Source organism: Podarcis erhardii (genome assembly GCF_964252035.2).
Source record: "Podarcis erhardii genome assembly, chromosome: 10".
NCBI classification, from domain to species: domain Eukaryota; kingdom Metazoa; phylum Chordata; class Lepidosauria; order Squamata; family Lacertidae; genus Podarcis; species Podarcis erhardii.
This window is the reverse complement of record NC_138500.1, coordinates 68,883,843-68,908,324: the sequence shown is the minus strand read 5'-3', so window position 1 is coordinate 68,908,324 and position 24,482 is coordinate 68,883,843. Positions and strand designations below refer to the sequence as shown.

General features: G+C 45.1%; 1 protein-coding gene and 1 long non-coding RNA gene across 2 annotated transcripts; both read left to right on the top strand.

The window, feature by feature from the left end:
• Positions 1-1,164: 1,164 nt before the first annotated feature.
• Positions 1,165-24,448, top strand: DLD (dihydrolipoamide dehydrogenase). The gene is made up of 14 exons (XM_081878498.1): positions 1,165-1,316; positions 5,074-5,149; positions 6,143-6,222; positions 7,330-7,398; positions 10,721-10,790; positions 12,631-12,731; positions 14,216-14,359; positions 15,470-15,571; positions 17,058-17,248; positions 18,465-18,635; positions 19,104-19,293; positions 22,363-22,500; positions 23,660-23,749; positions 23,913-24,448. Exons 1-14 carry the CDS (start codon positions 1,278-1,280, stop codon positions 23,976-23,978), a joined length of 1,527 nt encoding a protein of 508 aa, XP_081734624.1. The 5' UTR covers positions 1,165-1,277; the 3' UTR covers positions 23,979-24,448.
• Positions 1,648-3,538, top strand: LOC309351145. Its single transcript, XR_014160721.1, has 3 exons — positions 1,648-1,777; positions 2,542-3,301; positions 3,405-3,538. It is a non-coding gene; the product is annotated as an uncharacterized lncRNA (long non-coding RNA).
• Positions 24,449-24,482: the final 34 nt, after the last annotated feature.

Sequence of the window (24,482 nt, the reverse complement as noted above, 5' to 3'; positions counted from 1 at the left end):
TATCAGAGGTCCTTCTCAGTGAGCCTTCTCTAAGGGCGGTGCAGAGGGTAGCAACATGACAATGGGCCATCTCAGAGGTGGCTTTCCAGTATGCCCGATACCATCGTTTGCTTTAAGCTGCCAGGCTAAAATATTTCTATTTATTCAGGTATTGGACTGTGAATTGGGAGTACAGTGTTTGGTGTGTTTTCCCTAGTACCTTAAGTGGTCAGTTAATCATTGGAAGCCGTGTTTACTAGGAAGTTATTACTCGCACAGTACCATAGCTGTCAACTTTTCCCTTTTCTTGCGAGGAATCCTATTCGGAATAAGGGAATGTCCCTTAAAAAAGGGGAAGTTGACAGCTATGCAGTACGTGCAGTAAAACTTTCTTCCTGAAGAAAGGGTTGCAGCAGATTTTAATTAGTAACTTGCCCAGGGACCCTAGCTTGTTTCCTGCTGCTGGGCGCAAGCATGCCTCGACTCCTTCCACAAGTGACTAATACACGTGTCAACCTCGATTCGCTTTTGTTTTCTTTCTGGGTTCCTCTCCAATGCCACAGTTCTAGGGGCAAAGGCGCCGCACCCCCTTCTCTCCCTCCACCGCTAAGCAACAGAAAAGGGCGAGGCGGGAGTTTCATTCGTCTCGCTCGCAAAGCCAAGCTTCCCCCTCGGAGGCGCAAGCCCCACTCAGCATCCCAGGCGCCCTTTCCCGGGACCTGGCGTTCGGTGAGAGGCCGGCTTCGCTTCTCCGCCGTGCGCCTGCGCCAAGAGACCTCCGCCGCCAGGGGGTGGGTGGGTTGGGTACGCTGCGTGCCCTTTTCCGGGACCTGCCGTCTGCGCGAGGCTTCACTTCCCCCTTCTGCGCCTGCGCGAGCTTCTGCTGTACGTCCTGGCACGTTCGGCGTGCCCTTTCCCGAGACCTGGCATTCGCGCGGAGGCCTGCTTCGCTTCTCCGCCGCGCGCCTGCGTCATGAGACCTCCTCCGCCAGGGGGTGGGTGGGTTGGGTACGCTGCGTGCCCTTTTCCGGGACTTGCAGTCTGCGCGAGGCTTCACGTCCCCCTCCTGCGCCTGCGCGGGCTTCTGCTGCGCTAGGAGATTTCCTCCGCTGGGGGGGGAGGGGAGCACGCTCAGCGTGCCCTTTTTCTAGACCTGGCATTCGCGCGGAGGCCTGCTTCGCTTCCCCTCCGCGCGCCTGCGCGACTCGTCGCCTCAGCCGCCTCGGAGAGCGCCGGGCGGAGAAGGGCGAAGCTTGAAGGTGCTGAGGCGGCAGCGACGCTGCCCGAACGAGGTCGACATGCAGAGCTGGAGCCGCGTCTACTGCGCTCTCGCCCAGGTAGCGGGCGGGCGGGCGCGGAGTCGAGGAGCGGCGGGCCTCACCGCTGCCTCAGGGCGGGCGGGAGCTGAGGCGACGCCCCGGCGAGGCCGCGCTCCGACCTTGGGCCCGGTCGGGTCTTGGCGCCTCTGGCAGGCAGCTGTTCAACAGGGGAAGCTCCGCGGGCGGGGAGCCGCTCCAGGTCGCGGCTGTGAGGGAGAATCGGCCGCCCGCCCGCCCGCCCAGGAGGCCGCTGTGCTCCCCCCTTGGGAGTCCCGTCGTGGCTGCAGCCGCCCCCGAGGTCGATGGGGCAGGGGTCGTAGTGCTGCGACGTGGGGCGCCCTGAGGCCGAAGAAAGAGCCGTGCTCTAGGCGGTGATCAGCCCGCATGGTCTGAATTGCAGAGTTGGAAAGGGACCACGGGGGTCATCTATTTTTATTTTATTTTATTCAGTGAATTTATATGCCGCCCTCTACCCGAAGGTGTCACAAAACAAGGTCAACACCTTGGGCCTCCAGCTGTTTTTGAACTACAACTCCCATCATCCCTGACTAGCAAGACCAGTGGCAAGGGATGATGGGACTTGTAGTCCAAAAAACAGCTGGAGGCCCAAGGTTGGGAAACACTGCTCTAGGCGGTGATCAGCCCGTATGGTCTGAATGGCAGAGTTGGAAAGGGACCACGGGGGTCATCTATTTTTATTTTGATAATAATAATAATAATAATAATAATAATAATAATAATAATAATAATATCTTTATTGTCATTGCCCCCTCTCGGGGACAACGAAAATTACTTGTCTGCTCCATCCACCCAGGTAGGGCACTCCACACAAAATCAGAACAACTATAAAAACACTAATTAAAACTATACAGTATAATACAGCAAGGAAGATTAGATGACTTTCAAAGTCCAGGTTTCCCATTCAGGGCCGAGATCGCTCTGGAGAAGAAGCTGTTCTTGAGACGGCTCGTTCTTGTCTTCATCGTCCTGTATCTCTGTCCCGATGGCAGGAGATCGAAGAGACAGTGACCAGGATGCGATGGATCTTTTACTGTGTCCAGTGCCTTCCTCTGGCACCTTGTGGCATAAATCTGCTCTAAGGTGGAGAGTGGGCAGCCAACAATGCTCTCTGCTGTCTTAACAACTCTGCACAACCCCATCCTGTCCTGGGTAGAACAGCTTCCGTACCACACACATTTTATTTTATTCAGTGAATTTATATACCGCCCTCCTCTACCCGAAGGTGTCAGGGCGGTTCACAGAACAAGGTCAACATATAAAGCCCCAACAGATATAATCAAAATAAAAACAACAACCCAATAACACTACACCAAGAGCCACAAAAGGGCATAGCATCTAGCCCAACCCTCTGCACTACAGGAATCTATTGCCCAACGTGGGGCTCGAACCCACGGCCCTGAGTTGGAGCATCTCTTGCTCTACCAATTTAGCCCTCGCAGACCAAACACTGTTTGGTGTAAGATAATTTTTGTGTGTTCCTTTATCATGGAATTGTAGGGTTGCAAGGGATCCGGAGAGTCATCTAAATCCAATTCTCTGCAATGTAGGAGTCTCAACTTGCAGCTCCCCCCCCCCCCAAAAAAATATCCAGTTTGAAACCATACCGGACCCTGCTTAGCTTTGCAAACAGCGCTAGCTGTTTTATTGGGGCACCAATATGAAGTTTTATTCACCACTATGAAGTTTTTATTGCTGCTGCAGCAGCAGCACAACAACTGTACGCTGTCATCTGCTCCAGAGTGGCAACAAAACGCTGCAACTGTCCCACCGGTTTGATTTCACCCCCAAAGACACACAACTCCATTGCCTCCTGAGACAGATGGATTTCAACAAGGAGGTGAAGCTGTCCGCTCCGGCTTGTTATGCACGTGGAGCTTTGGGGCAGGCCAGAGGAAATAAGGCCACAAAACTTCAAACGCCCAATAGCTGTTAGTGCTGTGGTGGCCATTTCATAGAATTGCAGAGTTGGAATTGGACCATGAGTGTCATCTAGTCCGACCCCCAGCAATGAAGGAATATTTTGCCAAATGGGGGGCTCGAACCCATGACCCCAAGGTTTAAGAGTCTCATGCTGTACTGACTGAGCTATCCCAGCAGGTGTGTTGCACCTTGAATCTAGTGTAAGCTGCAGTATACCGTATTTTTCACTTTATTAGATGCACCAGACCATAAGACGCACCTAGTTTTTAGGGGAGGAAAACAAGAAACAAGAAAGCAATGCAAAGGAGGCTTTGCGGGGCTATCCCTGAAGCCAGGAGAGCAAGCGGGATCGGTGCGCACCGATCCCTCTTGCCCTCCTGGCTTCAGCGAAAGCAAGTCTCCTGGCTTTCCCCCCACCTCCTGCAAGAGCTGCTCTTGGGGACTTTTGCGGGAGGTGGGGGAAGGGACAGAGCCGCATGCTCTGTCCCTTCCCCCACCTCCCGCAAAAGCCAGGGGTAGCCGTGCGAAGCCTCCACAGTGCAGCGGGATGAAGGCTCCCCGCTGCCCTGCGGAGGCTTCGCGCCGCTAAGGCAAAAGCTAGAACAGCTAGAGGGAGCGCTGTCGGGGGAAGCCCAGGTTTCCCCCGCCAGCCCCAAAGAGCGGCTCAGGAGCGTGCCGCACTCTGGCAATTTAGCTCCAGGGACCACACATTCGCTCCATAAGACGCACAGACATTTCCCCTTAGTTTTTAAGAGGAGAAAAGTGCGTCTTATGGAGTGAAAAATACAGTATATGCTGCTACTTCTCTCTCTGCTGGGGTGGGTTTTAAGTTCCCCCTTAGCTGAGGAGAAGGTATCAGGGTAGTTTGAGAGAGGCAAGGAGGACTCTGCTACTGTTTTGACCACCAAGTCATACTGCCTGTGCTGGTGGGTGGTGAATGGGTTTGGCATCTTTATATGTGGTTGCAGCAAACCTAAGCAAGAAACATGGGCTGGTAAAGGGGGATTGCAGCAGCTTCCTGCAAATTTATTCGTACTATCTCTTTTTAAAAAAACAAGAAGCCCCCTTTGACTTGGCAATCCTTTGATCTACTTAATTCTACTTTGCATTACTTGCTTCTTTTTATGGCTTCTGCGTCTGAGCCTGTAGAGAGGCTTATTCCTTTGACTTTTCCAGGAGAAGAATTCAAAAAGAATGGGCTCTTCTGTCGTATTCTGAAGTAAAGGACATATATTGTTCGCTGTTCTGCGCTAGAGAGTATCGCCTTATGATAAGAGATGCCAGGCGGTCTGCGAGGCCTTTTGCATTCTCCACAGAGACCTTTGGTGTTCAAAAGTTGTCAGTCTTTGTATTTTCTAATAAGTCAGAGGTCAAAAAGAAGTGTTGACTTGTGGATTTATCTGTACATAGACTTTGCCACTTCCTATCAGCAGTGAAAGGCAATGTTCAGAATAGGTGCTCATTAGAATAGATTTCCGTGGAACTTTCCCAACATTTATTTTTCTAACTCCAGCAGCTAATGATGCATAAGTGTTGCTCAGTGCGCAGAAATCACACAAGTGAGGCAGGGTTTTTACCAATACACTGTGATAATTTCCACCCCACCCTGGTTGTTTCAAATGATAAATACAGATATTGAGGATCTGAAGAAGAAAATGACCCATAGAAAGTATGTCTCCTTAGGAACTAAAGTGGGAGTACAAGTGAAGGTTTTAAAATGAATATTGAATTTCAATGAGTTTAGTTAATCCTGTGAGTGACAATTTGTTTCTTTAATACATACACTTTCCTTATTGGAGAACATAAATTTATTTCTTCTTGTTTTTCAAATCAGAGAAGCCATTTTAACCGGATCCAGCCTGGCTTACAAGGCATTTCTGTAGTGCCTTTAAGAACCTATGCTGACCAAGGTAAATATTATGTAACTTTAAACATTACATTCAAAAGTCACATCAAACTGTACAATTAAATATTTTGGGTCATTGTTTCACCATTTCTGCCTATGTGATGTTCCTCAGGATTATTAAGATGTTACTACACTGTGAAAAGTTGTATCATTGCCTGACCAACACATGAAGATTGCTTCTCCACATTTTTTGTGGTAGCAATGCAGATTCCAGAAGAGAAGAGAAAAAAGAAAATTCCCTTCAAGATACATGGAAGTAGTGACTGGAAAGGATCAGGCCCCTTTTCCATGTATTTGAAAGGAAAATACAGTTGAAATATCACAAACATTGTGTTACAATACCTCAAGCTTACCAATGTATTTTTGTGATATTAGCTATAATAAAAAAATGATGATAAATAACAATTCTGTAGCCATGGAAGACTGATCGGTTACATTGCTTACTTGGATTGTTGTATCAGTTGTTATTGTTCCTGTATACTTTTTTTTTACTGAAATATCTTTTAGTGGACTATCTTGCATTATTATGTTGTACACTGTCTTGGTAACTTCTGGTTTTAAGTCAGTATATATATCATTTTAATAAATATGTAATAATGTAAATGTCCTCATACATCTCTTAAGTATGTGCAATTAATTGCACTGGAACACATGCAAATGTACTTTGATTGCATTCCAATCAAAATTAATGCAGCACTGGTAGATGACATGTTCAGAAACTTTCTTCTTTTTAAATGGAAAGAATTGCATTGCTTTCTTTTTCTCATTTTAAAGAATAGGTAGAGGGATTGTATCCAAGAAAGATACTCTGGGCAGACCCACTGAAAAAAATGGACTTAGTCATGCCTGTTGATTTCAGTGGATCTGCTTCAATGGATCACACAACCCTATGTGATCTTTTTCTGTCTGTGAAATATTTCACTGGAAAATTTTTAAATGTAAAATATTTTCTTACATCTTCCACATCTTATAAACATCTGACATCTTTTTCTGTCAGTTGATGCCGATGTTACTGTCATTGGATCTGGCCCTGGAGGGTATGTTGCAGCAATCAAAGCTGCTCAACTTGGCTTTAAGGTAAGGAAACAGGGTGAGAAGAATCACATAATGTAGCCGTGGCGCAGATAATCTTGCAGTTGTGGTTCTTGCAATTATGTCAAAAAGAAGATGACCATTTGTAGCTTGGCCGTCTGTATCTTGAAGATGCAAATTGGATGGCTTTAAAAGAGGATTCCAGGCATAGGCAAACTTGGTCCTCCAGATGTTTTGGGATTACAACTCCCATCATCCCTGACCACTGGTCCTGTTAGCTAGGGATGATGGGAGTTGTAGTCCCAAAACATCTGGAGGGCCGAGTTTGCTTATGCCTGGATTAGGCAATTTCATTGAGGGCAAGACTATCAGTGGCGAATAAACATGATGGCTATGCTCTACCTGTTAGAAGCAGTATGCTTTTGAATACCAGTTACTGGAAACTGGAAGGGGGAGAGTACGGGTTTCCCATCAGCATCTGGTTGGCCACTGTGAGAAAGCTCAACTAGATGGGACATTTGCCTAATCCAGCAGGATCCCTTGTGTTCTTCTGAATTGACTGCACTCTAAAGAACCTGCTATACAAACCTGGGGGAAAGAGTTGTTTGTTGAACAAAAGCTGTATCACATTGGAAAGGTAATGTGCAGACTTCACTTGGCACAGTTAGGAGGCTAAATATGCCAGATACATCTAATAAATAGAGAACACACATTATAGCAGGCTCATTTTGAAATAAAAGCTTTAAGAATAAACTCTTCAGCAGTGTGTCTCTCATATAGAGATGTGGCTTTTATTATGTAGTAGACAATATGGTGTCTTCGAAGCAGATAAGGTTATATCAGACATTTCTTCAGAAGATCTGTGATGCTCTGTTTCTCTCTAGCAGTGATGGAGAACTTACGAGTCTCTAGATGTTGTTGCAATCCAACTCTGATCATCCCTGGTCAGAATAGCCATTGGTTAAGAATGACGGGAGCTGTCTAACAAAATGAAAGTTTTCCCATTAGAAAAAATTCTTATAGGAGTGTTCTAAAAAATAAAGAAAAAAGAATGAATTGTTTGAAAATAAAAGTGCAGGAACCCATTGTGGCCTATTTGATCTGTGGCGGGGAGACTGTTTTATGAAAATTCCTTTTCCTTTTAATTCTTAGACTGTCTGTGTGGAGAAGAACGCAACACTAGGAGGGACCTGTCTAAATGTTGGATGCATACCTTCTAAGGTAGGTACAGCTTTTAGTTCTCACCTTGTGCTGTATCTAGATTGGAGGAACATCTACATTCATTTTTGAACAGAAGTACTACACAGGTGGCACTGTGGGTTAAACCACAGAGCCTAGGACTTTCTGATCAGAAGGTTGGCGGTGCGAATCACCACGATGGGGTGAGCTCCTGTTGCTCGGTCCCTGCTCCTGCCCACCTAGCAGTTCGAAAGCACACCAGTGCAAGTAGATAAATAGGTACCGCTCTGGCGGGAAGGTAAACGGCATTTCCGTGCGCTGCTCTGGTTTGCCAGAAGCGGCTTACTCATGCTGGCCACATGACCTGGAAGCTGTACACCGGCTCCCTCAGCCAATAAAGCAAGATGAGCGCTGCAACCCCAGAGTCGGCCACGACTGGACCTAATGGTCAGGGATCCCTTTACCATTACTACTGGGGCTCATCAGCTTCATGGTGGGAAAATACTTAATCAAATCTGCATTGTCGTCATCATCATTTTATTTGCATTCTGTCTTTCCATAGTTAAAGCCCTGAAAAGATTTACATAATCACAAGCATAACAGTCATAAATAAATAAAGCTCTTCAAAAAGTACACAGCCAGGGCAGGCTTACCCATAGGCACTAGGGGTGGAAGGCATCCAGGAGCCAGGCTCTCAGGGACCACAGGGTGGGAGTCCAGGGGTGAGATTTGGAGTCTGGGGGTTGAAGAGCCAGGCCAGCCGCTGTGAAGCGGAGCAGAGCCTGTCGAGCATCGCAGGCTTTTCTGCTGCGGGTGCTGAGGCATCCGGCCTGCTCCGCCCTCCTGTGTGCCTGGATTGGCGGGCCGTTGAGAGGCTCGCAGCTTCCCTCCCAAGCCTCTGTGGGGATTGCTCTCCCTCCTTCCCCCCACCCCACAGCGGCATGGGAGAGAGTTGCATGCCCCCCAAAAGCTCAAAAACTCTGAGCTGCCCCCCTAAAAAAGCTCAACAACTTTGGCCTCCCCCCCCAAAAAAATGGCGCTGGGCAGTTTTTTGCACCCTGGCATCGCATATGCCAAAGATGGCCTTGTACACAGCTGAACTGAACAATTTCCACATAAAAATCACAGAAGATCTAAAAATAAAGATACCAAAAAATTTAATATCAGGAACAGCAACAAGAACTCCTAAACAGTATCCCTACCCAAGAGTCTGTTCAGCAGCTTCAGCTTTTGTAGTTGGAGTCAGTCAGGCCTCCACTATCTCAGGCCAAGTGGGAAAAGGCAGGGAGCAGGTCTCCCAGGACTCACAGCCAATATGGTCCCACAGTATGAGAAGTCATGATTGTTTTGCAGTAGCTTTGATGTGTTGGCTAGTGTGTCCGACCATAATTAGGACAGAGAGGCTGAGCATGGAAACTCAAGAGTGACCTTACGTGAATTGTAGCTGTGAGGATTAAATGGATGTGGGAGAATCAGGTACCTGAAGCTCTTGGAGGAAGGGCAGGGTGGAAATGTAACAGATATTAGTATTCAGTTTTTAATGGGATTATATCCTTCTCAACAGAAGAAAGGAATGTGATAAGGGAAAGACTACAGTTATTAAAATCTGAGTTATGTATGTCCTTTTATTTATATAACCAAACAAGTTTATTAGGTGATCCACAGCCAGCAAAAACAAAAAAAAAGTGCACAGCTTTACTTCTGGAATTAGACATAGAATGCCCACAGGAGCAAATAAATCTCATGTGGTTTAAATCCAAGAATTTATTTTTAAATATGCTACAAAGAAGGTAGTTGTCTTTTTATTCTGGAATCTGGAATCATTTTCCTTGAGAATCTTTGGGACTTCCCAACTAATTGGATAGAATTAATGCCAAACACGAACCCTATGCTGCTGCTGAGTTGATATTGCTCCTTTGTGTTGTTGCTTAATTCCTGGTGGTTTTGTGAAAGTGACATGCTTTCAAGTGTCCAGCTCAGGGGTCAGCAAACCTTTTCAGCAGGGGGCCGGTCCACTGTGCCTCAGACCTTGTGGGGGGCCGGACTATACGTTGCCATGATTATGACCCACATTTTTGGCAAAAACCCTTATTGGGACCAACCCAAACATTGCCCAAATGTGATTTTTTTTGGGGGGAGGGTGTTTCCTCATACACCCACACTGCTTCCTTTGCGTTTTACGCATTGACAGTTATTATTTCTCTCGTAGTGGGGGGCTGAGGTAAGTGCGCCATTCCTGTCAGCCCTGGAGAGTGTATGCGCATGCGTGGCTCAAGGGAAAAGCCGTTGGCTACACTAAGTCAGGCCGGCACCGCTCAGGCAAAAATGTTCTTTTCCCCACGTGAGGGAAGATGAGGCAGCGGCTGTTTACTTTTCCATGTAGCTAATGAGTGGCCTCCCCAGCAGAGCGCAGAACTGCTTCGGAGTGCAGCCACTGAGGCTCTCCCCACTTCCTCCAGCGGGAAGCACCGTCGCCACAGACACCGGCGGGCGCCGCTCCCGAGGCACCTCTGAGCCCCTGCCGCCATAACTGCCCTTCCTGAAGTCAGTCACTGGCAGCTCCATGGTGGAAATCCAAACTGTGGCTCCTTTTCCCTCTTCCCCATCTCCCACCCCGGAAGAAAAGATTTCTGTGCGCGCATCACGAACGGAGAAGGGGCTTGTCTCAAGCAGCTGTCCGCCTCATTTTTAACCCCCAAGGCTGGCTGAGTTGCAAAAACCATTGTGTGCGCGCTATGCCGGCTGCCTGGATTCCCGGACCGTCCACGGGCCGGATCTAGAAGGCAATTGGGCCTGCTCCGGCCCACAGACCTTAGTTTGCCAACCCATGGTCCAGCTACATGAAAGTTACAAAGATGTATCAGTGAAACTAATCACTAATGGAGCATTGGTTCACACATGCACCTATGTCACTTGATTGCTTCATGACAAGCAGCTGATTGTGTGAACTGACTCCCTTGAAGAACATTGCATTTGAGATAATGTGAATTGATAAGGAAGTTCTTTGTGGAAACTTATGTAGTCCATTCAGGCTTCTATTCATTTATTCATTCAGGCATCAAGTGCAGAACATGGTGGTGTTTTCCTGAAGACATATTAATAACCAATGTGAAATTACTTCATTCTGATCTTAGGATAAATAGTAGTGATGTCATACTATAGCAAGGGTGACTTAACCCATGCTCATCCAAATGTTGTTGGACTCCAACTCCCATCAGCCCCAGTCAGTCCGACAATATCTGGAAGGCTGCAGGTTAGCCACTCCTGAACTTCAGTACAATAGTACAATATCCCCTGTGGAAATTTTACTACAATATTCCCTGTGGAAATTATGTGCTTAGTTTAATTTTGTTTTATGTTACAGGCCTTGCTGAACAATTCACACCTGTATCATTTGGCCCATGGAAAAGACTTTGCTAGTAGAGGAATCGAGGGTAAGTATGAAATACCATCTGTTGACATTCCAAATATCCTGGTTTTGCTGTGCTAGTGCATAGTGAGATAATTTACGGGATTGGATACAGTGGTGCCCCACAAGACGAATGCCTCTCAAGACAAAAAACCCACTAGACGAAAGGGTTTTCCATTTTGGAGGCGCTTCGCAAAACGAATTTCCTATGGGCTTGCTTCGCAAGACGAAAATGTCTTGTGAGTTCCTGCGGTTTTTTTTTCCTTTTTCCTCCCTTTTTCTAAGCCGCTAAGCCGCTTATCTGCTTATCAGCTAAGCCGATAAGCCGGTAAAAGCCGCTAATAGCGCTAATCCGCTAATCCGTCAATGGGCTTGCTTTGCAAGATGAAAAAACCGCTAGACGAAGAGACTCACGGAACGGATTCTTTTCGTCTTGCGAGGCACCACTGTATTGGGTTAGACTGCTGCATCCTCTTAAGATAGTGTAAAGCCCTAAATATAGGGAGTCTACTCTACATATTTAACAGGATGTTAATTACATTAAAATTATATATACCCAGAAACTTGCCAGCCAGGCCAATACTTAGCTGGAATCCTGTACATTACTTTGGTCTAAGCTGCTGGGTAGAATATTGTCCATGAGTTGCTCTTGTCCGTAAAGGAAAGGGCAAAAGACTTAAATTTTGATAGAAAGAATTGTGCTTAACATTCCTTGCACACAGAACGGCTTTCACATGCTTCCTGGTGCAGCCCTGTGTTCAGTTCCTGCTGCTCCTGTGGGTGGGATTTGATAAATCACTGCTTGATTTAGAGCAGGTGGAAGAATAAGCAATGTTCTTCCACCCTCTGCATGAAAAAGCAGGATGTTCCTTGGCTTTTGAAGGCTTGCTTTTCAATTTTGTTCTAAATAAAAATAAAAATTCAGGGAAGCAACCTAAAATGCCCCTAGAAGGGTCAGGTTATTCCATGGCTATGGTCTTGATTCTGATCTAAGCAAACTTAAATCATTGGAAAATATCTATATTTAAACCAATTTTATAGGCCTGCTTCTCTTTCTTTTAGTCACCATCCCATGCAGTATGTATTAACCTGTCTGTTGAGTTCACAGAAATAACCATAAGATTTTAAAGCAAGAAGCAGACTTTATTTTTGGATAACGTTTGTTGTGACAGGCATCTTCTTAGAAGAGGCATGCTCTCCTATGTGAAGGAACGGGGAGGAGGGCTTTATTTAAGAAAAGTGGTGCTGGTGTATTACACCTGATTAATCAGAGACACCTTTTAAATGGATAGATTGAAACGATAAATAAACTGAACATTGTTTTATTATTCAAGACGTTTGCATTCCCCCCTTTTAATAGTGCTTTCAAGGTAGTTAACAAATGAAAAGTAAAACAAATTAAAATTACTAAGTCCAGAATGTTACAGAATAGTCTATCAGTAAAAAAGCAATTAAGATATCACCAGCAGTATAAAGGACACATCTTCCACTAAAAGCTTGGAATAATAGTGCGAGCTTGACGGCACCTCACACTTTTCAGTTCTGGTGCCATGAGAATGTTCCTGGGGAAGGGTCTGCAGAACTGGGGCCCAGCCACAAGCCAGTCCTTGTCCACAGCCACCACATTTTATCTCGGAGCAGGGTCTTTTGTGGAAAAGCTCAAAGGAATCCTCTGATACAACTTCAGTATTGTAGGGTACACCCAGGGAGGTAATGGAGATACATGAAGGATGGAGATATTGGTGTCTTAAGTTAATAAAACTTGCTAGATGTTTCACTGAAGCATCTAATAGAACTGTCAGAACTTTGCTATGTGCTTAAGTCTGCAAAAATAAAGTGTGTTGCATTTGCACATATTTATATAGTTACAGGACTCAAACTGAATTTAGAGAAAATGATGGAGCAGAAAAGTGGTGCAGTCAAGGCCTTAACAGGGGGAATTGCTCACTTGTTTAAACAGAACAAGGTACGTCTGGACTCTGAACCAAAAGCAGTTTACTGCTTACGCTATTCCTGGCCATTTCTTAGTCGCTTTAGAAGTTGGTGCCAGTGTAAGTTGCCGCTTTTCTATAAGTGGTTGCCAGAACAGCAGCCCAATTTTCAATTCATCACATGGAGGATGATACGCAAGGCATACGGGGAGTGGACCCATTTAAATCGATGGGTGCAGAATGCCGTGGCGAGACTCCTTGCAGGCTCCTCGCTGCGGGATCACATTCACCCAGTGCTATACCAGCTGCATGGGCTCCCGGTGGAGTACAGGATCAGGTTTAAGGTGCTGGTTTTAACCTTTAAAGCCTTATACGGCCTAGGACCCTCATACCTATGGGACCGCCTCTCCTGGTATGTCCCACGGGGGACCTTACGGTATTCAAACAAAAACATCTTGGAGGTCCTGGGCTACAGAGAGGTTAGGCTGGCCTCAACCAGAGCCAGGGCTTTTTCGGCTGTGGCTCCAGTCTGGTGGAACGCTCTGTCACAAGAGACTAGGGCCCTGCGGGGCTTGACATCTTTCTGCAGGGCCTGCAAGACAGAGCTGTTCCACCAGGCCTTTGGCCAGGGCACAGCCTGACCCCCTCCTTTGGCAATCCTCACAGAACTCTAGCCCAATGGTTGCCATTAATCTGATTTGAACTGATTTTATAATGAACTGATTTTAGAATGTTGTATCATTTTACTGTTGTTAGCCGCTCTGAGCCTGGCTTCGGCTGGGGAGGGCGGGATATAAATTTGTCGTTGTTGTTGTTGTATTGCCTGAGGGTGATTAACGTTGGCTATTGCCCAGAAATTAGTGGTTTTAATCCCATCTTCAAATCTAAACTGGTAGCTCTTGGTGAGAGAAACCAGAGCAATAATTAACTCCCTTTGCTCAGAAATACAGTCTGAACATGGTCAAATACATCCCCGAAGAACCACAGGATGAAGTATTCTTAACTTGGTTAGGATATCATGGGCTGCATATCCACTAGCAACTGCTGAAGGTGGAAGCCCCATCAATATGTGTGCTGTTTACAGTTTCCCCTGTTCTTTAAAGGCTTGCCAGCCATCTAATCTGCTTCATATGTAGGCCAAGCTTCCTTTCAAAGTGAAGATATTTATTTATATACTTCCTTCACACTTTTAGAAACAGGTGGCTGGCTGGCAGCCTCCTGGGTGTTCTTGGGAATCACTGGGACCTGCATGCCGATAGGATAAAGTTGTAATCGTTAAATGCACGGAAATTTAAAGAGTTGTTTGCTTAGATTAAAAACACTAGTGTGTGCCACAATAAAAAACTGAAACATCTCATGTGTGCCCTGTGTCACAAAAAAATACAAAAAGCTTTTTACTCCATCAACCTCTGTGTATCAGATTTCAGTGCCTCCTTTTAAGCAGGGTAAAGAATAACATTGCTGCAACCTGAAATGTTTCTTAGTTAATTTTGTTTAACAAGAGCTTTCTTTTTTGAAGGTGACACATGTTTCTGGGTTTGGAAAAATAACTGGCAAAAACCAGGTCACCGCAACGAAAGATGATGGCAGCACTCAGGTCATTAATACAAAGAACATCCTCATAGCCACTGGCTCAGAAGTAACACCTTTCCCGGGAATTACGGTATGACTTGATTTTTAACCTTTTTTTACTAGTGCGCTCACTGCTTACTTGCCATTGATTGACTGCAAAAACGGGCCAGCAAACCCACATTTTCAGCTGTGCTTGGCATCCCCTGAGTCAAGAAATCTCCCTGCTTAACCTGCAGCAGATAGTTCTCAGGTGCCATTGTTTGGTCATTTAATATGTTGCATTTAGAAGTTATAATTTTCCAGCGACAGGGATGTCAAATAGAAACATTAGTATTCTTTGTTGCTTCTGTTTTCAGTGTTATTTATGTTACCTTCCATAGGTGTAAGAATCATGCTAGTTTGCTAGGACTTGAGTTGCATGTGCTGGCAAATTAGGCTGAGGTCCCTTCACCTTGCACAGCTACAGCAAAGGTAGACCGGAGGGCTTGTGCGATGAAGGGAGCCTGTAGCTAGGCAAAGAGTTGTATCCACTGAAGTCCATTGAAATTAAAAGGCCCAAGTTAGTTCTGCCCATTCCATTCAGGGGGTCTCATCTGTGTGACTAATGTATACAATCCAGAATGAGGAGGATCATTTCTGGAAAAGTGCCATCAAGAGTTGCTTGGTCTGGAGAACGGTTTCATTTTCTAGCTGCTTCTGTCCTGTGCTGAGGTAACTAGTTGAATGGCAAGAATAATGCACTGAAACAACAAAGATTAAGCCAGGCTCCTAAGTTGAAATGTAATAGCAAACCACACTTGATAGGAAGCCAAGATTTGTAAACCAGCAGCAAAACATGGTTTCAAATGGTGGTTTGTTGCCCTGAATTAAACCATGGTTAAGTTCAGAGAAAACCGTAATTAGGCCAGGTCAAACTTTTCTTCCTTATGGCCAGAGGTGTTTGCAACATGCAAACTAGCTCAAATATATATTGTGCAACAAATCCCGTTTGCAGATACAAATAGGCTAAACACACACCATGGTGTGGTAGCTGTTAAATATTCACTTCTGATGTCAGAGGAAATTGGGTGTGTTCATGGTGGTATGGCTGTTGTCTTACATATTACCTTGGAAAAAAATGTTGGCATTTTATGCACAGTGTATGCTTTTATACAAAAGTCTCATATTTGGGGGGATATATTTTTCTTTTAAATTTGTTTAGATTGATGAGGATACGGTTGTATCATCCACGGGGGCTCTTTCTTTGAAGCAAGTCCCTGAAAAAATGGTGGTCATCGGTGCAGGAGTCATTGGTGTGGAACTGGTAAGAAGTGCTCTACCTCCATTAAAATGTTTTCAGTGTCTGTCAATATTCCCAGTTGACATGCGAAAAAATATTTCTGGGCCTCATGCAGTTGCCTGTAGGGGTCTATTGGGTGGTGGCAGTCACGCAAACCAGTCAAGTTACTAAGGAAACATAGAAATCATAGAAATCATAGAATCCTAGAGTTGGAAGAGACCACAAGGGCCATCGAGTCCAACCCCCTGCCAAGCAGGAAACACCATCAGAGCACTCCTGACATATGGTTGCCAAGCCTCTGCTTAAAGACCTCCAAAGAAGGAGACTCCACCACACTCCTTGGCAGCAAATTTCACTGTCGAACAGCTCTTAACTGTCAGGAAGTTCTTCCTAATGTTTAGGTGGAATCTTCTTTCTTGTAGTTTGGAACCATTGCTCCGTGTCCGCTTCTCTGGAGCAGCAGAAAACAACCTTTCTCCCTCCTCTATGTGACATCCTTTTATATATTTGAACATGGCTATCATATCACCCCTTAACCTCCTCTTCTCCAGGCTAAACATGCCCAGCTCCCTTAGCCGTTCCTCATAAGGCATCGTTTCCAGGCCTTTGACCATTTTGGTTGCCCTCCTCTGGACACGTTCCAGTTTGTCAGTGTCCTTCTTGAACTGTGGTGCCCAGAACTGGACACAGTACTCCAGGTGAGGTCTGACCAGAGCAGAATACAGTGGCACTATTACTTCCCTTGATCTAGCTGCTATACTCCTATTGATGCAGCCCAGAATTGCATTGGCTTTTTTTTTTTTTTTTCCCCAACATGGGTTGAATAAACCAGTGCCCTTCTATGGGGGCTGCTTATACAGCTGTTACAATTCTTGCAATCATAGAAATAGTTTTCCAAATAGCAACAATTGAGCAAATAGCAGCAGCTCTCTATCCACTGGCACGTGGAGGTGCCACGCCATCCAGGCTTTATTTCTAGGCCGTTCTGGTTTGCAGCCTTGCATGCTTGCACGATCGAACACATGGGGCTTAGTGAATATTTGCACAGGGCTGATATATAGCAGGGCTTCTGCAGGACTGGAAGCCTTTGAATTACGATAAAAAATTCTGCTGTTATTCCAAGACCTATCGGGGAAGTTACCCTCCAGAAGATGTTGTAATTGTAATTTATTATTTGTACCCCGCCCAACTCCCATCAGCCCCAGCTAGCATGGCCAGTGGACTCAGATGATGGGAGTTACCACAGGTTCCCCATTCCTGGTTTATTGTGTTCCCAGTTAAGGAAATTTATCAGTCAGTGAAATTGTCATGAAAGTGTAGCAGGTGTTGTGCAAAAGATTACAAAACATTCCCAGACAGTTTAAAGATTTCTGGTGGAGTTTAATCTTCCATGATTGCCATTAGTCAGATTAATTTGTAGCAAAAGCTACACAGGAGCTATAAAATCACTCCCTCTCACTTTTTTTTTAAAAAAAAAATTAAAGTAAAAATGGGCTTGTTTACATCGCAGGGTTCAGTCTGGCAGCGTCTCGGTGCAGATGTGACAGCTGTGGAGTTCTTGGGCCATGTAGGTGGACTGGGTATTGATATGGAGATATCTAAGAACTTCCAGCGTATTCTCCAGAAGCAAGGCTTTAAATTTAAACTGAATACTAAAGTTACCGGTGCTACCAAGAGACCCGATGGAAAGATTGATGTTTCGTAAGTATGTATGCAACTATGTAAATATGTAACTTAAAGAATCGGGTTGTCTTCTCTTTATAAAACCTAAATTAGCCCCAGATCAGACTTGGGATCAAAGGAGTGGTGGAATTACTGGCATCTATATACAGTTGTACCTCATTTTGTGGCCGGGGTCCATTAGCGGAGTGGTTTTTGCTTCTGTGCATGCACGGAGTGTGATTTAGTGCTTCTGCACATGCGCAAGCAGCAAACCCAGAAATAACCCGTTCCAGTACTTCCGGGTTTGCTGCCGATGTTCGCCGGAATGGACACTAGACAAGGCGGATGTTCACGGAGGTATTACCGTATATGAGACTGGTTCTTAGGCTATTTCAAATATATTTTCATCTCTGGAAACATGTTTACAGAATTGTAGCTATTGGCATGGAAAGTGTATATTGTAGAATCAAATATACTGGGTTGTATCCCTGCTGACCATTGGCGAGGCTGGATGGGGTTGATGGATGTTGGGAGTCCAACATCTGCAGAGCTACCGCTGACATAGGTGATGTAATCCATTAGTTTATGCTTTAAAAAAAACACAACACAGACAAGTCCTCTTGGAGCTGCTAATCTTGGATAATGACAGTTACATATGCCTCTTACACTGCACAAATTGAAATGTTTCTAATGTAATAGGCATTGGCATCCTGTTCACATGTTCAAAATCTTACACGAGTTGCATGTTTTATCCCTCAGAATTAAAGTGGCTGGATAAAAACCACAAAGTTTAAACTTGCATTTGTTACTCTCTCGATGTGTAGACTCTATGCATTTCACAAAATTCCTATGCCGTTTGATTGTATTGTTTGTGGCACAGCTGGCAAGATTCAGAAAAGAGCTGGACAATGCGTAGTTGAAACAATTCGAAGGGGGGTTTAAGAGACAATCCCACCTATTCATTATAGACATGGTGGTGTTGTGACAGTTATGAGACGATTATAACATTTCTTTCGTTTAAGCTGTTTGTTGGAGAACTGCTGTAGTCACTTATTGTGACATGAATGTAAATACATGTAAATCTAGTATGACTTAACCATAATTTGCTGTAGTTTTGCAGGGCCTTGACATATTATCCGCGTAACGACCCATAACTGTTAGATAAAAAGGAGTGATCAGGATTCAGTGACAACAGGTGTACTAGCAGTATGTTGCTTCTCCATTCATGAGGACTGCCCTACTCCTTCTCCCCCAGGATTGAAGCTGCTGCAGGTGGCAAGGCAGAAGTGATCACTTGTGACGTACTTCTGGTTTGTATCGGGCGGCGCCCATTCACTAAGAATCTTGGCCTGGAAGATGTGGGTATTGAACTAGATAATAGGGGAAGAATCCCGATCAACAACAGATTCCAAACCAAAGTCCCAAAGTAAGTGAAGTAATCAGATGGGTTGTTGGGCTGTTGGAAATTGTTTTTTTCTGAGTTGCTATTTTGAGTTTAAATTTAAGGTTCAGTTGTATTAGCAAGATGGGTATAAAAACTGGATGTAGTTTAATGTGGGAGCATTGGTTAAGTGGAGGAAGATTTATACTGTGTCAGATTGTTACAATCTCCTCTTTTGGCTTGTGTTACTCTTGCTTTCAATCATAATATATGCTAGAAAAGGATGACAAGAAGAAGCCCGTTGGCGTTTACCTTTGGGTTAAACGAGACTGCAGCTCAAAGTCATTTTACCTTAAAAAACGAAAAGTTTCAAATTAGATTAGAAATTTGACTCTTTGTTGTATTTTTATTTTATTTTCAGCCTGTTCCATGTATATTCAGGACAATGGGTCAAACGCTGCTGTTACAGTGCACGTTTTAATGTCTATCTGCCTATTTTTCTTTACTTGGCAGCATCTATGCTATTGGCGATGTAGTTGCTGGACCGATGCTTGCTCACAAAGCGGAAGATGAAGGTATTTTGTGTGTTGAAGGAATCGCTGGAGGTGCAGTTCACATTGACTACAACTGCGTGCCCTCGGTCATTTACACACATCCTGAAGTTGCCTGGATTGGAAAATCTGAGGAACAGCTGAAAGAAGAGGTACTATTTGTAGTTTATTCTGTCCGCTCATTGTAGAGCAGTGTGTCTATGCCCTGGTTTGCATGTGTCACTAAGCCAAACCACAGCTAAGCAGCTAAGTATTTGCTGCAAACGTCTCAGCCAGTTTGCTCCTCACCCAGTAGTCCTGCTGCCCAGAGCTAAACCATAGCTTAGCTTAGAACAGTGGTTCTAAACCTGTGGGTCCCCAGATGTTGTTGGACTACAACTCCCATCATCCCTGAGCTCTGGCCTTGCTAGCTAGGGGTGATGGGAGTTGTAGTTCAACAACATCTGGGGACCCACAGGTTGAGAAAGGCTGGCTTAGAATATCATCCAAACCACAGGCTCTTGCTCCAGACAACCCATGAATTTTAAGAACTTTTCAGACTCCTGAAGGTATTTTTTGCTTTCAACTGCTTTGAGCTTCACTAAAGAATTATTATTATTATCTGTCTATTAAATTTGTATACCTCCCCCCAGGTCTCGCCACATAAAATCGCAACATAAAAACATAAAAAACAATGACAAAAACAACCCAATAATCTCCCCCTTTCTACAACATGTTTTAAAAGGGCATTGGTGTTCAGCAGCGGTTAGCGCTACTCTCCTTTTTTTGTTCGGATCATTTGTGATGCTGTTTCAAATCTATTTTTTTGCATTAAACCATGGTTCGTTCAGGGGAGGCAAACCACCAGCCTGGGTCCAGACATAAAGCTAAACCAAACTATGGCTTAGTGCCAAGTAATACTGCACCAGAACAGCTGGGGGGAGGAGTGGAGCAATGTGATTTATTTTTTTTACTGTGAGTACCTGAATGCTTGTGCTTTAACACTTAAGTTAAAGGTAAAGGTAAAGGGACCCCTGACGATTAGGTCCAGTCATGACCGACTCTGGGATCGCGGCGCTCATCTCGCTTTACTGGCCGAGGAGCCGGCGTACAGCTTCCGGGTCATGTGGCCAGCATGACTAGGAACACTAAGTTTGTTGTTGTTGTTGTTTAGTCGTTTAGTCGTGTCCGACTCTTCGTGACCCCATGGACCAGAGCACGCCAGGCACTCGTCTTCCACTGCCTCCCGCAGTTTGGTCAGACTCATGTTTGTAGCTTCGAGAACACTGTCCAACCATCTCATCCTCTGTCGTCCCCTTCTCCTTGTGCCCTCCATCTTTCCCAACATCAGGGTCTTTTCCAGGGAGTCTTCTCTTCTCATGAGGTGGTCAAAGTATTGGAGCCTCAGCTTCACGATCTGTCCTTCCAGTGAGCACTCAGGGCTGATTTCCTTAAGAATGGATACGTTTGATCTTCTTGCAGTCCATGGGACTCTCAAGAGTCTCCTCCAGCACCATAATTCAAAAGCATCAATTCTTCGGCGATCAGCCTTCTTGATGGTCCAGCTCTCACTTCCATACATCACTAGAACACTAAGTTAACCATAGCTAAATACGATGTGCAAACTGGACCTGCATTTCTTTTGGAGCAAAGGGCAGAATAATGGATCTGGCAGTAGCAACAATGTGCTTGAATATCAGTGTTTCAATTTATAGCGGAGAGGAGAGGGAGCCTTTCATGATGGGCCCCCCCTCCCAGTTATTGTTTTAGATAGCTATAGAGCAGCCATGAGTCCACAAAGCCAGCTGCTAGGAATCATAGATGTCGTTCAGTCCTGCTCCCAGAAACAAACCACTTGTCAGGGGTTCAGGGAGAGAGGCGCAGATGAGGGAGGAGACAGAGAGCGAGGGGGAAGGATTCCAGGGTGACGAGGAAGAGGATGACAATGACCCAAGATTGTCCATGAGTCCGTCCAGTGAATCGGAGGACTCCCAAAAGGGAGCCCCTCTGGTCAAGCCAAGGGGAGCTAGAGGGGGAAGCAGTCAGGAGCAGGGAAACGAAGGGGGAACCCCCAGTGGGAGTTGGAGATCGGGACCGGCTGCTCCGCCGGAACAGAGTGAAGGGGGTGGAGTGACCAGTGTGTCAGAAGGAGCAGAACAGGAAGCAGAGAGGGGAAGGAGATCAGGGCAAGACGTCCTGCCGGAAGGGGAGGAAAGTAGTATCGAGAGCAGTGTAACTGTCGAAGGGAAGGTCAGGAGCAACGTACGCGCGCCAAGTTCAAAATGGGAGGCGCGCGGAAGTGAAGAGAGTCCTGGGGAGGAGCCTGGTCCCAAAGCCCGAAGGAGGGGGGAGGAGGTGCCAGAGGATTCAGCCTCTGGGGAGTCCCGAAGGGAGAGAACACAGGGGGGCAGAAAGACCCTGCGGAAAAGGAAAGAGAGGAAAAGGTGGACCAGTACAAGCCTCTTAAACTGGTGTAGAGGCGGGACTGACTCAGAGGGGACTTCAGCGGTCTAAGCGTAACAGACGTAGAGTCACGGAGCTCGGATGTGAAGCTAAGAATGTTCTTCAATAAAAGCTTTTGTACATAAACCGGACTGGACTTTGGTCTCTTGTGAGCTGGGACCACGGGTGACTCTGACACCACTGATAAAAACTTTCGGAAGTGAGCACCCCATGGATGTTGGAAACAATGCTGCTGCAGTTCTGAATGTTACATACATGGTGTCATACGTGTCTTCTGAGTGCTCTTCAGTTTTCCTGCCTTTTGTCCCAAAGTAGCAAGTGCTTTTCTGTAAGGTTCTGTTACGGCAGCCCCAGTGGGAAGAAAACAATTTGGGGAAAGGGGCTGTTTTGAGAGCGCCACTGCCTTAAATCAAGTGTCCACTTCCCACTCCATATTCTTAAGCAAGTGCAGCAGTTTCTGTACATGGATCTATAATGGTCATGTCTTCTTCGGACCTCACGAAAATGTAAAGTGTACTGTACCACATCTGATGGCAGGGTTGCAACTCCAGGACTGAAAATATTTGTGTTTAGGAGGTGGCTAGGATAAAACCCTCCCCCCGGACCCCTAGTTTTCTATGTAGGAAATACTTTTGTGTGGAGCAGGATGTGAGCACCCCTCCCTAACTTGGCCTTTCGGAGCTCAGACGCAGCGAACTGCCAGAGAAGTCATACTTTAGTTTTTCTGCCGGGTGCAGGAGATAATGTCCAGTTTCTCATAACTGTCTTTTGCTTTTTAGGGGGTAGAATACAAGATTGGCAAGTTTCCTTTTGCTGCCAACAGCCGAGCTAAGACCAACGCTGACACAGACGGCTTGGTGAAGATGCTAAGTCACAAAACAACAGACAGGATGCTAGGAGCGCATATTTTAGGCGCAGTGAGTACTATGCAGAATCTGCATGTAGTGCTTCAGAATCTTGAATATATTTGGTTGGTTCTGGTGGACAGGCGTTCCTAATATGCAACCATGTATACTTCTGGCCTCTAAGCATTTGCTGGTGGCTTGTAAGACTTCAGAAAAATGTTTACATCCCCAAATGTTTACCACAACTCAGTTGCTCTTCTTACATTTCTCTTGGTGTTCTGTGTACCTTTTACTTCCATAATTCAAGAAGATAACCTAAGAATGCCACAACAAATGATGGATTCATGGGCATTTTAAATAAACACATGCCTTCTTGCATAACGTAGTCCACTGCAGAATTTGAATTTTTTTTTGATTGCAGATTTAAGGCTTTTCACATGCTGGCTCCTAAATCCCCAGTCATGGTGTGCTATTACCATGTGCCACTACCAAGTGCGCGGCACAGTGGACTTTGCCACAGTTTTGTGTTGTATGGTTTTTCTCTTACTCCATGCTTCTCAGTCTGAGGTTTTGACAGTCATGGCATTCGCCAGCAGAATGCAATTCTTTAAAAACAAACAAACAACAAAAGCAAACCAGAACATGAAAAACCCCATCATGCACACTGTGTTTAGAGCACTCTGTGTGCAGTGATAATAGCATATAATTTGCACAACTTATGCACAACTTTAAACATCCTGAGCGTCTCAACTTTCATGGGTGTGATGTTTTTTTAAATAGCATGTCTCCACTCCTTATGTCTATGAAGCTATGCTTGAGAGCATGCAAACTGGCATCCAAACCCAGATTTATGATACTATTACATACAAATATAAGAAGCCAATGGCATCTTAGAAGTGGTGTTCCCCAGTTGTTTTCTCTCACACGGTAATAACTCTTTGAAGATGGCAGCTGATGAAATATGCACATGTATAATATGTAGATCTTGTTTCCCCCCCCTAAACAGTACTTGCATAATTTAATGAAGATTTCATTGACAGCCCTAAGCCTTTGCTAGGTGTACAGTTGCTTAGCTTAAGCATTTAACGCAAATCAGATTTGACACCAAATTTTGATAATCTTTTTAAAAATACAGAATACACAGAGCTCTATTTATTGTTCTCTGTACCTCCACTTTTATTTTTTTCTCGTACATTTATTACTTGTATCATAATAATCCCCCCCCCTCCAGGGTGCTGGAGAAATGATTAATGAAGCTGCTCTCGCAATGGAATATGGAGCATCATGTGAAGATGTTGCCAGAGTTTGCCACGCACATCCAGTAAGTTGGTGTGAGCTGTCTAGTCATTTTTGTCTCTCTGTGGGTTAATTGAAGATCCACATAATTGCAAGGTCCCCCCCCCAATTGTTGTTTAGTTGTGTCCGATTCTTTGTGACCCCCTCCCCATTACCTTTTCCTAATTACTTTCTTTTGTTCTCAACAGACTGTGTCTGAAGCCTTCAGGGAAGCTAACCTAGCAGCATCATTTGGCAAAGCAATCAATTTCTAAAGCAAAAGGATACAGTTAACACACAAAGCATATTTTCCTTTGAAAACTGACAGAAGGCTTTGTGAAAAGCTGAGTCATTTGAAAACTTCTGGGACTTAACTAAGTGAACTTTTCTTTTCAACATGAGCTATTTAAACAGATTTGGGGTTGGGAAATCACCCAGCAGCTGTACATTAAGTATGTTTGCTTGTTTGTACATTCTAGGTTTCTGCAGAAGACAAGCTACAGCAATGACAGCTTAAGGTTGTAGCGTGCTTAAGAAGAGTCCATCATGTACTTGGGCAAAATATAATTGCTGATACTATCCAGTGTTGCTGTTCTGTCATTGCTGAGGAACTGATACTGTAATATCATGATACTTAAAATATGCCACTGTCACCTTTGCACAATGCTGTCGTGGTAATTTCAGTGAGAGGGATAGCAATAGGTTTCAACGCGTCACAATCTTTTTAAAGTTATTTTTTAACCAAGGCTAGTCTTTGTCTTGGCTCTTCTTGATATGTA